Source organism: Trichomonas vaginalis, chromosome IV, assembly GCF_026262505.1.
Source record: "Trichomonas vaginalis G3 chromosome IV, whole genome shotgun sequence".
In the NCBI taxonomy this organism is placed as follows: Eukaryota; Parabasalia; order Trichomonadida; family Trichomonadidae; genus Trichomonas; species Trichomonas vaginalis.
This window is the reverse complement of record NC_067206.1, coordinates 1,038,171-1,053,630: the sequence shown is the minus strand read 5'-3', so window position 1 is coordinate 1,053,630 and position 15,460 is coordinate 1,038,171. Positions and strand designations below refer to the sequence as shown.

Here is a 15,460-nt window from a genome sequence, read left to right as displayed (position 1 = left end):
GATGACACTTATAAAGTAAGATATGAAGGAGGTGTTGAAGATGTTATACCATCTAAGAACTTGAGAGAGTCAAAGCCAACACATCTGGGACCATTAGAGCGGGAGTACTGGAAAGACAAAAATATGCCAGAAAGAATAAGAAAATTCTTCTAAACTTTTTCATTAGATGTAAATCAGACAAAATATATTTTAGGTGAAGAGGTGAGATCTCACCTGTTTTCTAACATGGTCTAAAACACACAAAACTCATGAATTTTGTGTGTTTTCAGCATTATTTTTTTGCATTATGACACGAAGTGAACTTTTGCACTTCGTCAAAAACTCATGAATTTTGTGTGTTTTCAGCATTATTTTTTTGCATTATGACACGAAGTGAACTTTTGCACTTCGTCAAAAACTCATGAATTTTGTGTGTTTTCAGCATTATTTTTTTGCATTATGACACGAAGTGAACTTTTGCACTTCGTCAAAAACTCATGAATTCTCATGAATTTCCTTAAGATAGAAAAAATAAAAAATAATTTTTAGGTAGAATGTTAGATCTAACATGCTAACATAAACTTTATTTTTATTGAATTCAGCACAAAAATAATGAATTTCATTAGTTAGAAAATAACGCTAATTTTTTCTAAGAAAAATTTTTATTTTGTATGTAAAGACAGTAATGACAAACATTGAGTTTGAAACAGTTAGAAAGATAGACAATGACACCAAAGTGGTTAGAATAGGTGATTTAAACGTAAGATACTCAAAGAAATACAACAAATATTCTTTGTCAGACATTATAACACCATCTGGAAAGAAAACAAACGACTGGGTTAGAAATGCTTCAACTCAGAAAATTTTGACAAGAAATCCTGAGCTTATGATATCAGTAGCATTTCATGGAACAAGAGCATATCTCATTGACAAAAGTCTTATACCAATAGTTTTGTTATGGATTGACCCAGTTGTTGGATATAACTTCATAACTTATGGTTCATTCGACTCAGAACGTTGCAGTGAAGGCTTACTTTACATCGTTCAGAAACCGAAGGACTTCAATACAAAGAGATATAAGATAGGAAGAACATATAATATAACTCAAAGATATGACAGTACAGTCAATAGAGTCAAGGTTGTGTTCGTTAATGATATAAGAGCTGCAGAAACAGAACTACTTGAAAAGTTTGAGAAAAGGTATGGTGCTCCCATGAAAGGTAAAGAAACGTTTGAAGTAGATGAGATAGATAAAGCTATAAAATTATTTGACGAAGTTGCTGAAAAATACATGTAAAGCGTTTATTTTTGGTCTTTTGTGAAAATTCATGAAATTTGGTCATTTTTCACCAAAAATAATGTTTAGGTGAAGAGGTGAGATCTCACCTGTTTTTTCACCTGTTTTTTCACCCCCGTGAATTTTCATGAATTTCCTTAAGACAGAAAAAATAAAGTTAGTTTTATTTTTATTTATTTTTTTATTTTGTATAAAAGATATGATTTCAACAATCGGCACAACAACAATTCAAACAACAGCACCAAACTCGTTAGTCATGAATCCAACATCTATGTTAGTAGAGATGAAAAACTTCATTCCTTCTTCATTTACTTTCGAAACAGAAATACAAAGAATAAAGCAAGAACTTTTAACAAGTAATTTAGACTGTACCGCACAGGATGAAGAAAATGAAGAATATCTTTATGAAATGCAGGACATTATTGACCATTTACCCAAATTGCCTGAAATCCAACAGCAAAAACTAACTATTCCTGAATTCGACGAAATTGAAGTTAAAGTTACTGATTCAGTAGAAATAAAGAAGTTCATACGTAAAGTAAATTATGAATTCCTTGGTTTTCATTGCAACCATAAAGTTATGGACAAAGATTGCGACATGGTTTATAAAAACATTTCTGACATATATAAATCTGAGGAGTTTAAGACTTACGATAACTTTGTTTCATTAGTTGCAAAATGTGTTTGGGAAATAAGAGATAAAGATAGAAGAGGCAAAGTATGGAACGAACAAATAAGACCCGCTATGTTTGAGATGAAGAGAGCAATTGACGCTTTAGTTGTTTTAGCTGGTTTTATTTCAATGTATAACGCAAAAACGATGCCGCAATGTTCTAAATGTAAAGCAGCAATGAGGAAATATAACTACTCCGTCAAAGAGATAGAACGTATGCGAAACGACTATGCAGACTTAAAGAAAGAAGCAGAAAAACCAGCAGAAGATAAAATGGACATGTTAGCATTTCTGAACAAAAACTATCCAACAGCAGAAGATTTCCTTCTATCTGACGTCAAGAAGAAGTATAAAGAAACTTTCGGTATCGTTAAAACATTCGATGTACTAAAAGAAGAAATAGAAGCTACGAAACTGTTTAGGATTTCAAATATACATCGTACAATTCATGTAAAACGCTTGTGAAAAAAGAGGTGAAAAAACAGGTGAAAAAAGAGGTGAAATCTCACCTCTTCACCTAAATTATATTTTTGCTGAATTCAGCAACAAAATTCTGAGTAAAATAATTTTTAGGGCATGTGTCAAACCGTTGAGTTTTCACAAAATTCCAAAAATAACGTTTACCATGTGAAACGTTTATAAAATAACTGGGGTGAAAAAAAGGTGAAAAAAGAGGTGAAATCTCACCTCTTCACCTAAATTATATTTTTATTGAATTCAGCACAAAAATCATGAATTTCCTTAAGATAGAAAAAATAAAGTTAGTTTTATTTTTATTTATTTTTTTATTTTGTATGTAAAGACAGTAATGACAACATCAGAGAACACAACAACAGTTATAGTCCATGAAGCCATAAATGAAGAATACGAGTACATACAATATAACAAACAGTTACGTCTCATTCGTTCAGTCAAAGATGACATGTACCAAATGCAAAGTATTTTGACAGCATGTTATGCTCCAGATACTAAACTTCCTAAAGACTGGTTTAGGAACCAAAGCACTATTGAACTATTAAATGAAGCACAGCGAGACATACTTTTTTCTGAAAACAGTGAAGAACAGCGAGTAGGTAAAAAACCCCAGTCGCCAAAACTCTATGAAAATCGTGAAAAATTGCCAAACGGTTTGAGAGGATATTATGTTCATAGACTTCTCGTAAATGCTGTAGCAATGTGGGCTTCACCTCGTTATGCTTGGTATGTTTGTAAACTTCTTGACGAAATTCACAGACAAGAACGTGGAGAGATGGAAAAGAAACTTCAAGCAAAAGATGAAGTCATTGAATCCAAAGACAAAAGCATACAGAAAAGAATACCGCGTTCAGTACCAAAAGGAAAGGAAAAGAGTTATAAGTATATGATATATACTGAAGAGATGGAAAATGAAGAAGATAAAGATATGGTTATGTTGCATTTAGTCAGAAGAAACAACAAAAGCTTTTACGACCTCGCTAAGATATATAAATCTGACAGAAACTGGTTCTATCGTGAAAACTTACCGATTTCAATGACACCGAATGAGCAAATAAAGGAAATTGTCAAAAGTACTCTTCCTCAAACACACTATGACATCAAAGGTTGCACAATACTTACATTCAAAGAAGACTTACCATTACTGAAGGAAAAAATAACAGAATATTTCGATAACTTCAAAGAGGAAGAATGAAAATCTAAGCTAATTTTATTTTTTTTATAAAATTTTATCTCATATGAAAGAACATGAATTTAGAATATTCGGAACTCATGACAGAAGAAGAGAACGAACAACATGTAAAAGATTATGCAAAATTTCTGAAGACATACAAAGCATTTAAACAATATCTAAATGCTTCTAAAGATTATGCAAAATTTCTGAAGGTATATAAAGCTTATGAAAAAGCGTATGAAAAGTTTATACATTGGGGAATTGTTGTAAAATATCGATATGAAGACTAACCAAAAATATATTTTTGCTTAAATAGCTTCAGGGTCTATTTCTTCAACCATTTCACTTCCTTCGTCAATGTCAATAGAAGCTTCTTCAACCTTTGGTAAGAATTTCTGTATAACATTTTTGTTCGTTATTGTCTTCAGAGATGAAGGATAATATTTCACATTTGTTTCACCCTTCTTATATTCTTTCTGTTCGGAAAGATTCATAGCAATACTGAAGAAGTCAATGTTAGAGTTCTTTATGACAGTATAATGAGTATCTTTGACATTCACGAAGAAACTCTTTTGTTTCAAAACTACTGCTAACTCTTGTGAAGTATAACGTTTGCGGTCAATGACGATAGCTAATGGTCTGACATACTGACCGAACTTAGATTCTTTCACAAACTTCTTGTTAAAGATAACATTAACATTTGAAGCATTATTGAACTCATTCTTGATGGCATTAGCGAGAGCATTGTATGAAAAGAACTTGCAATCTTGCATGTGTTTCATTATAATAAAAATATTAAATTATTTTGAAAAATAACTTAAAAAAATCTAATCTAATTTTTTCAAAAAATATTTTTTTTATTTCCTACTAAAGATGTATCGGAAGTTGTCTAAGTTAGAACACTCGGAAATAAAACAACTTCTTACAGAAGCTAACATAGATGTTGCAAAGCATTACGCAACAAACAAAAAAGCACTCACTGACTTCATTAAAGACTATAATGGTGCAATAAGTTATGATAGAATTCATGAGTTCATAAAGCCGCAACGCGGCGAGGACGAAGTCCATGCAATAGCATTTCCTTTAAATGACGTTGCTATTGACTTATATCATAGACGTTCAGTACCTCATGAAGTAAGAAGAGAAATGTTTGACATAACAAATGCAAACGTTGGTGAAACAAGAAGAAGAGACGACACACTGAAACAACAGAGAAGAGAGATGTTTAAGAGCGCTATAGAACAAGTTCGCAAAGCTAACGATGTCATTCGTTCCATTGACGACAAACCAAAAGAAGGTGAGAGATGGTTAAAGAAAGATGAAGAGAATAGGAAGAGAAATGTGAAGTCAGGCAATAGACTCATTGACTTTAACATCGAAGCTTTAGATGAACCAAACAGAGACTACTTACACAAACATTTCGGTAAGGTTTTCATGAGACTCTTAGAGAAATTAAAATAAACTCACAACAGAGATGGATGGTATGTTATAAACTTGGTGGAAAGTATGAATGTTCTACGTTAAACCTCAATAATATTGGAACATTACTACATCAGCTCTTGAAGGAGAACTTTATATCAGAGATAGAAGCAAATGCTGCAGGTATTGTTGAAATGCACTATGACTTCTTCTTGACAAACATAAAGAATCTTACCGAAATAAAGATGTATGATTTAACAGAATATGAAGGCTTAACGATGTCAGATGTAAAGAAAGGCAAACCAAAAAAGAGACCATATAGAGATGAAAGCACACTGACAAATGACCAGAAAGCCATTTTGGAAGCTCTTAAGCAAACAGGAAACCCAGCACTTATAGAAAGCTTTTGGAAAGATAATGGTGAAAAGAAGTTTTATAAGAAGAGAAGCGGTCAGTTCTGGAAGTATCTTTGCACATTACCTATAAATCTTGAACGCTACCAAATCTTCAATGAACTGAACAAAAGAACTGCAACACTTATGACAGAAGACAATTGTTTCGTTTATGCTTGCATTCAGGCTGGAGTAGATGGAGAACTATTGACCACATGAGAGAAGTCATTCGTGTTAGAGACTTTCCTCAAAGTAAAGTACAAGAAATTTCCGATTCAACAGGTATAGCATTTAATGTTACCATTGGTTACTTCAATGACTCAAGACATAATGAAATAAAGAGATACATACCAAAAGAATGTAAAACTGTTCGAACTATTGACTTACTTCTTGTTGAAGACCACTACATGCTAAACGAAAGATTACCAATGACAACATATTTCATTCGCAACTATATAGAAATCTTGAAGGAGTGTGGTGGAATGAACATTGAGAAACAGATGAAAATATATACAATGAGAGATGGTAAATACATTGTTCGCATGGATAGAACTACACCGCTATGGGATGTTATGAAAACATTGTGGGAGTGCAAATATTTCGAACCTATTTCTTATGGAGAACTTTTCACATATACGACTGACTTATATAAACAGAACCTTGCACCATTTAAAGATTTGACATATGCTCCAAAGTATTGTGTACAACTGAAGAAGAAAGCAGAGTCAAAAGAAGTAAATAAAAATAAGTGCAAGTTCATTCCTGAGCACGTTTTCTTTGCTGACTTTGAGTGTAGTACCGATGGCTTTCATAAAGCTTTTAACATCTGTTATGACAGTGAAGATGGTTCAGTGAGTGAAAGCATTTGGGGTCAGAACTGTGCAACAGAATTTTTGGAACGACTTCCTGACAAGAGTTTAATATATTTCCATAACCTCAGTTATGATATAAACTTCATCTTAAGACACATGACAGAAGTGAAAGGAACTCCCATCATTAAAGGTTCACGAACAATGCAAATAACTGGCTTATATAAAGGACGGGCAATTATTATAAAAGACTCTTACAGTGTTATAAATAAGAAGCTTAAACTATTTCCTGCTATGTTTAACTTACAAACAGGACCGAAAGAAGTATTTCCATATAACTACTACAGCAGTGTTTTGTTAGCAAATGACAACAGAACTGGTGTCATTTCTGAAGCATGTAAGTTTATCCAGGATGCAGATACATTTATGAAAAACATAGATTCCATCAAAGGTTGCAGAATAGATGAAAACCATTTCGACTTAGAAAAGTATAGCACATTTTATTGCAAACAAGATGTAAGAATTTTAAGAGAAGGTTTTGTTAAGTTCCGCAATGACATATTGAAAGAGTTTGATTTAAACGTTTATGACTACGTTAGTATTTGTTCAATTGCTAACAAATTGTTTGAGAACAGAGTGTACTTCCCGAATGGAAATTTATATGACCTCTCAAATAAACCAAGAGAATTTATTTCACGCTGTATTCAAGGTGGAAGATGTATGCTGTCAGATAACATGAAACAAAAGAGCGAAAAGAAACTCATTGCTGACTTCGATGCTGTTTCATTATATCCTCAGCTATAGCAAGACTTTATACTTTAGAAGGAATTCCAAAAGTTTTGAAGAAAGAAATGTTAAGCACAGAGTATCTCATGAGACATTTATTCGATGACGACCAAAAGGAACCCATTGGTGAAAAGTTTATGTCTGGCTTCTTTGTTCTCATTAAGATAACAGAGATTGGAATACATAGACACTTTCCTTTAATAGTTTGTGACCCTGAACTAAATCCAGAACTTAACGTTCCCAGAAGTTCAAACACTTGCTGTCTCATGTATGTTGACCATATAACATTACAAGACCTCATAAAATATCAAGGTGTCAAATGTGAAGTGTTGCAAGGATACTATTACGATGGAAACAGAGATATTAGAATAAGAGATGAAGTAAAGAAGTTGTTTGAGTTAAGGTTAAAGTATAAGAAAGAAGGAAATCCTTTGCAAGAAAATATAAAGCTCATTCTGAACAGTATTTATGGCAAAACTATTCTATCTCCTATTGAGTCAAAAATAACCATAGTAAATGACAAAGATGCTATAAGATATGCCATCAGAAACTACAACCATATAGTGAAGTTCGAAGGTTTGGATGGTTCAGATAAAACTATTTTCAAGCTAACGAAAAGCATTTGCAGACACTTTAACTTCTGTCCACTTGGTGTTAACATTCTGTCTATGTCAAAACGTATTATGAATGAAGTATTCTGTACTGCTGAAGATATGGGACTTCAAATATTTTACCAGGACTGTGATAGCATGCATATTTTCAATGAAGACATACCAAAGCTTGCAGCAGAGTTTAAGAAGAGATACGGTAGAGAACTTATAGGAAAGAACCTTGGTCAGTTCCATTCTGACTTCGCAGAAATAACACCTGGAAAACAAAGTTTAGCATACAAGTCAATATTTTGTGGAAAGAAGACCTACATAGACTTACTCACGAATGATTTAAATGAAGTTGCATTCCATGCACGTTGTAAAGGTGTAAAACAAGACGTTCTTGCTTTAACAGCTAATGAAATGTTTCCTGAAGCTATACAATGCTATTACAATGAAGATAAGAACATTCACATACCTGTTGGAACATATGACAAAGACTCTGAGTTCAGTTTAATGAAACTTTACAAAGCACTTCATGATGGTCAAGAGATTGATTCGACTTTGTAAGTCTGCTACACCTGCTTTGGAAAAGTTTAACTTCAATAACGACTAAAACAAGCTTTATTCGTAAGTTGAAGTTCTGAAGTCATTTATTTTTGTCAGCAATGAGGTCATGAATGAGGTCAGCAATGAGGTCATGAATGAGGTCATTTATTTTTGTCAGCAATGAGGTCATTCGTGATAAAAATAAAACTAGCGTAGATTTTACAATACAGCTATTGTAGAGTTTAAGAGTTGTGCTTCAATGTAGAGACAGTCCTTATGGTCTGGAGGTAAGAACACTGGGCAGTTATGGTCATGAGTGGAGAACATGTCTATCCAAAACTCACGATTGAAGCCAGTTAATTTATAGTATTTAGGGTTAGGAAGTGGTGAAGTTCTTGTATGACCAATGAACTCATTTTCAACTCCCTTACTTAAGTTTGAATATAATATAGCTTGCTTTCTATCCCAAACGCCAGGTGTTACAATCTTTGAAAATTCATTTTTCCTCGGAAGCATTGCATCATAATTGAAAACATTTTGAAATCATCACTTGGTTCAGAGATTTGAAACCTTATACGTAATGGATTTTCTTTCTTTAGCTACTTCATTGAATGGTGAATATATAACAAACTGACAGTCATGAGTTCCATCTTCATTTTCATTAAATTCATAATGAAAGTCTATAAGTTGTGGCTGACTACCTTCTTCTTTCAGTTGTGCAAGAAACTCACGTAAAGGCTGTAAAGTTTGTACTTCAATGTTAAACTTTTTCTCGAACATTTCATTAAATGAAATCATACATTGCAACAATGTTGTATCGTCTTTAAAGTATTTGTATATGTGAATGTTTTGGGCGCTTAAAGACTGTTCGTCATTTTCTATCTCGACTTGAAGTATAAAGTCAACTTTCCTAAATGCACGTGTTATATACATATTTGTTATGCCAATATATTTTTCTTCATTTATGTTCACAATCCAGTCTGTTGGAAACTTAAACGTTACTCTGTTCCCCTTTATTTTGACGTCAGGGTTTTCACTACTGAACGCAACAGATAAAGGTATTTGTCTATACATTTAATTCGGATAAAAATAAACCATTTACTCTTTCTTTGCTTCAGCTTCTTTAGCTTTTGCTTCAGCTTCTTCTCTAGCTTTTTTCGCCAGTAGTCTTGGGTTCTTTGTCTTCCAGCAGCTAATGCAGCAAGTTGTTTTTCACTAAGTTTTCTCTTTGGTCTCTCTGGCTTTTGTTCTTGTTTTTGTTCCTTCAGTTCGGATAAAATTTGCTCACGAATTTCTTTCTTCAATGCTTCAACATCTATGACCCCTTGGGTCTTGTCCGTAGGGCTTGTCTGAGTCATTTGACTGCAGATAAAAAACAAAATTAAAACTTTAACCGATGTAAAATGAGCTTGTCAAAATCAGAGCGAGAGTCTATTATATTAAATGACGCAAGAGGAATACAACATCCTTTCTATTACGTAAGTCAGAGTAAAGATGGTAAAATATACGTAAGAAAAAGAAAGGTTCCATTAGCGAATGCAGAAAGCGACAACATTAAGGTGTATGGCAAGGGTGAAGTCCACGAAGCCCATATAAAACCTTCTATTCAAACTGAAAAGTCAATAGAACCAGAAGAAAAGAAGCCAGATGTTCTTTCAATAACGAACCAAGAGCTTATTGCAAAGTTCGTGAATTTCATTGAAAAACAAACCGAGTCAAAGAATCCTGACCCGCCAGTGAAAGAAGTTGAGACAAAAGAGAATGTACAGTTCATTGAAAATGTCAAGAAACAACTTCCACCACGAATGCCAAGAAGAAGAGTGAGAATAATGAAGTAAATAGATATTTTTATCCGAAGTAAATACATGCAGAACGAACAGTTAAACGAATTTACTCCAGCAGAGCATATTCATCAGATTCGCTCATATTTCGATATCATAGACAATGCAGTTCAAATTGGTGACACTAATAGAAAATATTCTGACGCAAAGATTCCATCACAACCTGGAACTGCTAAAGATAACACATGGGTAACATTCAATCTCTCACCTCCTGGTGAAAATATGTTGGACCTTTACAATACATTCATTACGTATAAAATGGAAGGTCAATTTATTGTAGATAAAGAAATTGGTTCAGGTTCCAATAAAACAAACCCACCAGGATTTTGGATTGGTTTCGATGACGCTTTCTATGCAGTTGCTGGATATCAAATCCTTGCAAATGGTCGTATCGTATATTCTCAAGACAACGCAAGAGAAGAAGCATATATAACTTCAAACTCACAAACTACCGAACAAATAAAGAAAGTAGATGTTTTCTCAAAGACTCGACATGAAGATGTATGGAGTCATTCGGGAACATGCAGAAGGACAAATTGTTAGTGGTCCAATTACAGCAGGAAAATCATTTGATTTTAAGCTTCGTTTAAGAATTCCTGTTAGAAATTTTTACCATTAGAAGCTATAAGATTTATTCCAGCTTTTGCAGGAAACATTCAGCTTAAGTAAAGTTCAGTAGCGAGCGCCTTACAATGCACATCTATATCTGTAAATGATATCATTGCTTTCAATCCAACTCTTAAAGTTGCATTTGCTTCAGATTCAAATCCCCGACAAATAAATTTGTTCCATGGAATGAACCATTCACTATGATAACGAAGGCAATAGAAGCTAGTGGAACAGTTACTATTACACTGTAACCCAGCAACTATTTCGAACAAAGATGGATTTTAATGAATGTTTCATTCATCCAAAGTCATTCTCTTTAGACCCTAACATTTATACAGAACTTGTAGAAATTATACAAACGAGGCTTTATGTTTTCCTGTTAAAGTTATGGATTGGATTCCTATGGACGGTTCATTCTCAAAGAATACAGATAGTTCAAGTGCAACATTTACAGCAGCTTATACGCCTATTAATGTAAAGTATTTGGGCACTATTTAGAAAGAAAGACAACTATTATGTTAATTTTGAGAACCTAAGTTAAATATCTTCAGCTTTCCATGGGAGCTTATGGAAATATGCCTGCAGAACCTGAAAATCATATGGACCTGTATTTTATGAAATGGTTGCGAACGCTTGCAATACAAACAATGATATGATTGGATTTAATGAAGATGTTATGAGGTCATTGGTGATGATGGTAGTGTGGAACATAAATGGGATAGCTATGACAACCACATTTCTTATGTGGTTTTCCAACAGAAGTGGACTTTTGCTTCCAGCAAGGTCAAACATCTACTGCTCAATAACATACAAATTGTCTGTTAAAGGACCTATTGAACTAGCAACTGAAAACGTACCAAAGCCACTTATTGGATTTATGAGGGATTGTTGCTTTGCAATACAAGTAAGACAGTCAGGCATACCAATAATAAGACTTGACGACTATAACTTAGCACTGACGACAGTGAAGAATAAAGGATGAACGTTTATTTTTAAAGCTTATAAATGAGTTCTTCATCAGCTCTCGTGAACCTTCACCATCTATGAAACAAACTTTACCAAAACGATATGGAGCACCTATTGAATATTTCTTACGAGCTGCACAATGGCAAAGAGCAGTCTCACCAAGGTTAGGTGTTCACCGCTCCTGTCAAAAATAGCATTTGGTCAAGTCCTTATATAAGATATGGTCTCCCACTAGGTTTGCTAGCTACAGCAGTAGCAGTAATGATGTTGAAAAGAAATAAAGCAAATGTTGTAAATAATACTGAAGTAGCTGAAGTTAAACAACTCAAACCTTCGCCAAAACCAACGCTTCACAAACAACTTCAATGATCCTGAACCTATGGAAGTACAAACTCCTGTTCAAAAGTCAACTCCTAAACGACTCCAACATTTAAACAGAACCTACTCCTCAATAAATCGTAAAACTCTGCGTTTCCTTACTGAAAAATAACGTTATTTTTATTTAATATTAAAATTTTATTTGATTGAAATGACGACTAAAGTCACTGAAGCAATGAAACAAAAGTTTTTGGTAGATACATTAAATCAGGAACTATTCCAGAAGGTTTTTACATTCATACTATGAAGGATGGTAGAGTTCAGTTTAGAAAGATAAAGCAACCATTAGATAAAGAAGGAATTTTGAGAAAGATTAAACTTCATGAGGACAACATTGCTGAACTTAAGAAGAGTTAGAAGAGTTGGAGAAAGGAAGAGTTATAAAGCAATGAATTCAAGTGGGTGAAAAAGAGGTGAAAAAGAGGTGAGATCTCACCACTTCACCTAAATTTATTTTTGTGCTATGTTTTCATACGTGTGAGGGTGGTGAGATCATTTATTTTAAGTTCATTTTTTATTTTATTTTTATATAAATGACGAAAACTATTGAGATAACAAACTACAACGGTCATGAGTTCAAGAATTTGTTCTTCGTTCCTCGTGAAAATACATTCTATCAGATACGAGGGAGAAAGGGTAAAGTTAGTTTGAGCGTTTATGACAACAAACATAATGGGAGATATATAAAAGCAATAGATACAAACGGTAAGCGTGTTTCATTAGCTTTGTCAAAACTTACTAACATTTATTTTGACAGTGACTTTGACTCTGACGATTGGAGTGACAGCAGCGATACTGAAGAATATGAACTATTGTGTGAAGCACAGCAATGGGAAGCGCTGCAATACTTTTGTAAATGAGAACATTAGTGGGAACGTTAGTGAGAACGTTTATTTTTTCATTAGCGAAGTCGTTAGTGAAGTCATTAGTGAAGTCATTTATGTGTCAGATGATTTTGTAAATATTTAAGGTTAAGTTGGGTAAGGTGGAACGCAGTGCCGCCGTACCCAAGTTATGTATACTAACTATACGAACATGAATAAGTGACATATTGCTTTGGAGATCCCGTTCTTCTTCTGTATGGGACACCGCCCTTGACTTCCTGTTTAATACCAAAAGCAATAAGCTCCTCTAAGTCCACCGAAATCATAAAAATGAAGTGATTTTGAAAAGAGTTAACAAAATTCAAATCACATCAAAAACAAAAACACATAAAAAATATTTTATTATACTCATTCGAAATTAAAAATAATAAAATTTATATATATTAATTTCATTAAATCAAGGTTAAAAATCTCACCGGAAAAATAACCTCAGTGTGATAAATTTATCACCGGAAAAATTTACAATAAGGTTAATACCGAAAATATCGAAAAATCAACATTTAAGGTTAATTTAAGAGTATGCACTTTTGTCACCTACTCGAATTTATATACTATTCATCTATTAGTAAACACTACCGTATATTATTTTTTAAGCTATCTTATTTTTTGAACTTTTATTCAAATCTTTGGTCGCAAGAAGAATTGCATGATAAATAAAAACATTTAATCAAAGTCAATTTTATTTTTCATATTCAAATGGACTGAGTGTTAACATTTAACATTTTTTGCTAATTGTCGTCAAAAATTAGGCGTAAAGCAAAAATTGATATTTCATATGGTTTTATGATAGATAAGCATTATATTCCCACTCATTATATTCGTAATTTTTGAGGTTTATCCTTCGCTTTTAAGATCATTGAATTTGATTTTTATATAAAATAGTTATATATTAGAAAATAATATGAGTTTATGTGATATTATTTTTCAGAAGATTTCATTCTATATGCCTATGAAAAGTACTCTCAAAACTAACTTTTTCCTAATTATAATTAAATCTAGAATATTGTATTATGCTTAGTATTATTTCATTTTTCTCATTCAATTTAGAATTTACAAATGTCAAAAAATTGAGAGCTGTCACTTTTGATGAATTTCTGTTTATTACACACAAACGAGGAAATAAAGGATATATTAGAGGAGGTAGGTTATGAAGTTAATAAATATTATTTAAGAAATTGTCAAAAATTTGCCGAGTTATTAAATGATTTAGATTATGATGGAAAAATGAATAAAGATGATGTTATAAATTTCTTATATCCCACATCTGAAGAAGAAAAACCTAAAGAACCTGATGTTTTCCCTGAATATTATGAAGAACGGATTAAAGATGATGAATACAATGAAATTGAAAGACTGAAAAAAATAAGAGATGAAATAGATGAAAAAATTAAGGAATTAAGAGAAGTTGAAAAATATAGGGTGTCCAAAGGTGCGTTTAGCACAGCGCTCTATATGAGACTATTAAAGGATATATATGCTGATTATAAATATATAATAAAAAATATGAATATATGTATATGATGAGTATGTTGTATTTTGGCGCCATGCCGGGATATAAAATGAATTTTGAGACAAGAGGCGGTTTCGCGGGAAATTTTGGCGGGATTTTTTCATTTTTTTAATGAATCATAAAGAAAACATCCTCGCTCTTGCAAAAAAATGCAAAGACTGTAAAAAAATCTACGAGACATTGGTAAAATGCTTCGGTATGGATGCTCCTAGCTATTCCACTGTAACGTATCATGTTAGGATGTATCACTTCATGAACAAAAAGGCGCCCATCATAAAAATTGACAAAAAATCGCCGGATCAAAGAAAAATCAAAGCAATTCTTCAAGCGCTAGATGAAGACCCAAGAGCATCACTCAGAAGGATAGAGGAGATGACAAAGATACCACGTACAACAGTCAGTTATTATCTGCACAATTATTTGAACTACAAACTAGCGTATACACGTTGGGTTCCGCACAACCTTAATTCAGTTCAAAAAAAATCTAGAGTCCAATCTTCGAAAGAGCTCCTCTCTATATTGGGTGCGTATCAATCCAAGAAGTTTCGCTTTTTAGTAACAGGGGACGAGTCTTGGTTTCAATATGCAACAGAAGCCAAAATCATGTGGATCCCGAAGGATGAAAATCCGCAAACATTCCCGAAGAAAAAAATTGACACACCAATGATGATGTTGTCGGTTTTTTGGGGCGTGAATGGCATCATCGCAATTGATATTCTTCAAAAACCTAATACGATGAATGCTCAGTATCTAATTGACAATGTTCTTACGCAAATTATCAATTCTGATGAGTTTGAGAAATCCAAACAACAAAAACAAAAGTTTGCAATTCATTTTGATAATTCAAGAGTTCACAAAAGTCATAAGGTAATGAATTACTTGGTGGAAAACAATGTCAAAGTTGTTCCAAACCCAATTTATTCACCTGATATTGCACCCTCTGACTTTTATTTATTCGGCACGCTAAAAAAGAGAGCTGAAGGACGCGAATTCGCGAGTCCAGATGATCTTGAAAATTTTGTAAGAGAGCAATTTGAGCAATTTTCTCATGATGATTTAAAGCGTGTCTTTCAAGCCTGGATCGATCGCTGCGAACGCGTGATTGAATCCAATGGTGGTTATATTTAAAT

At 33.1% G+C, this 15,460-nt stretch overlaps 4 protein-coding genes and 4 pseudogenes across 8 annotated transcripts, besides 8 other annotated features; 5 read left to right on the top strand and 3 right to left on the bottom strand.

Moving 5' to 3' along the window:
* Nucleotides 1-12,803: part of a mobile genetic element that runs on past the window's edge.
* TVAGG3_0006360 (organellar and viral DNA polymerase type B) lies at nt 1,476-2,414 on the top strand (the record flags this gene model as incomplete). Its single annotated transcript, XM_051219792.1, has 1 exon — nt 1,476-2,414. The coding sequence occupies one exon, from the start codon at nt 1,476-1,478 to the stop codon at nt 2,412-2,414; it is 939 nt and encodes a 312-aa protein (XP_051104778.1).
* On the top strand, nt 3,199-3,618 carry TVAGG3_0006350 (uncharacterized protein; the record flags this gene model as incomplete). The annotated part of the gene is made up of 1 exon (XM_051219791.1): nt 3,199-3,618. The coding sequence occupies one exon, from the start codon at nt 3,199-3,201 to the stop codon at nt 3,616-3,618; it is 420 nt and encodes a 139-aa protein (XP_051104777.1).
* TVAGG3_0006340 (uncharacterized protein) lies at nt 3,906-4,379 on the bottom strand (the record flags this gene model as incomplete). Its single annotated transcript, XM_051219790.1, has 1 exon — nt 3,906-4,379. The coding sequence occupies one exon, from the start codon at nt 4,377-4,379 to the stop codon at nt 3,906-3,908; it is 474 nt and encodes a 157-aa protein (XP_051104776.1).
* Nucleotides 6,938-8,237, top strand: TVAGG3_0006330 (annotated as a pseudogene). The gene has a single exon. A coding segment is annotated over exon 1 (1,300 nt).
* On the bottom strand, nt 8,714-9,216 carry TVAGG3_0006320 (annotated as a pseudogene). The gene has a single exon. A coding segment is annotated over exon 1 (503 nt).
* Nucleotides 9,241-9,500, bottom strand: TVAGG3_0006310 (annotated as a pseudogene). The gene has a single exon. A coding segment is annotated over exon 1 (260 nt).
* Nucleotides 10,008-10,526, top strand: TVAGG3_0006300 (uncharacterized protein; the record flags this gene model as incomplete). The annotated part of the gene is made up of 1 exon (XM_051219789.1): nt 10,008-10,526. One exon carries the CDS (start codon nt 10,008-10,010, stop codon nt 10,524-10,526), a length of 519 nt encoding a protein of 172 aa, XP_051104775.1.
* Nucleotides 12,305-12,803: a terminal%2Cinverted (terminal inverted repeat of Maverick-1A transposon ID:TVAGG3_0006290).
* Nucleotides 12,804-12,963: 160 nt separating this feature from the next.
* Nucleotides 12,964-13,360: a mobile genetic element.
* A 527-nt stretch (nt 13,361-13,887) lies between these two features.
* Nucleotides 13,888-13,924: a mobile genetic element.
* Nucleotides 13,888-13,924: a terminal%2Cinverted (terminal inverted repeat of Banshee-A3 transposon ID:TVAGG3_0006270).
* Nucleotides 13,925-13,927: 3 nt separating this feature from the next.
* Nucleotides 13,928-14,231: a mobile genetic element.
* A 4-nt stretch (nt 14,232-14,235) lies between these two features.
* Nucleotides 14,236-14,263: a terminal%2Cinverted (terminal inverted repeat of Mariner transposon ID:TVAGG3_0006240).
* Nucleotides 14,236-15,460: part of a mobile genetic element that runs on past the window's edge.
* Nucleotides 14,332-15,458, top strand: TVAGG3_0006250 (annotated as a pseudogene). Its single transcript has one exon. A coding segment is annotated over exon 1 (1,127 nt).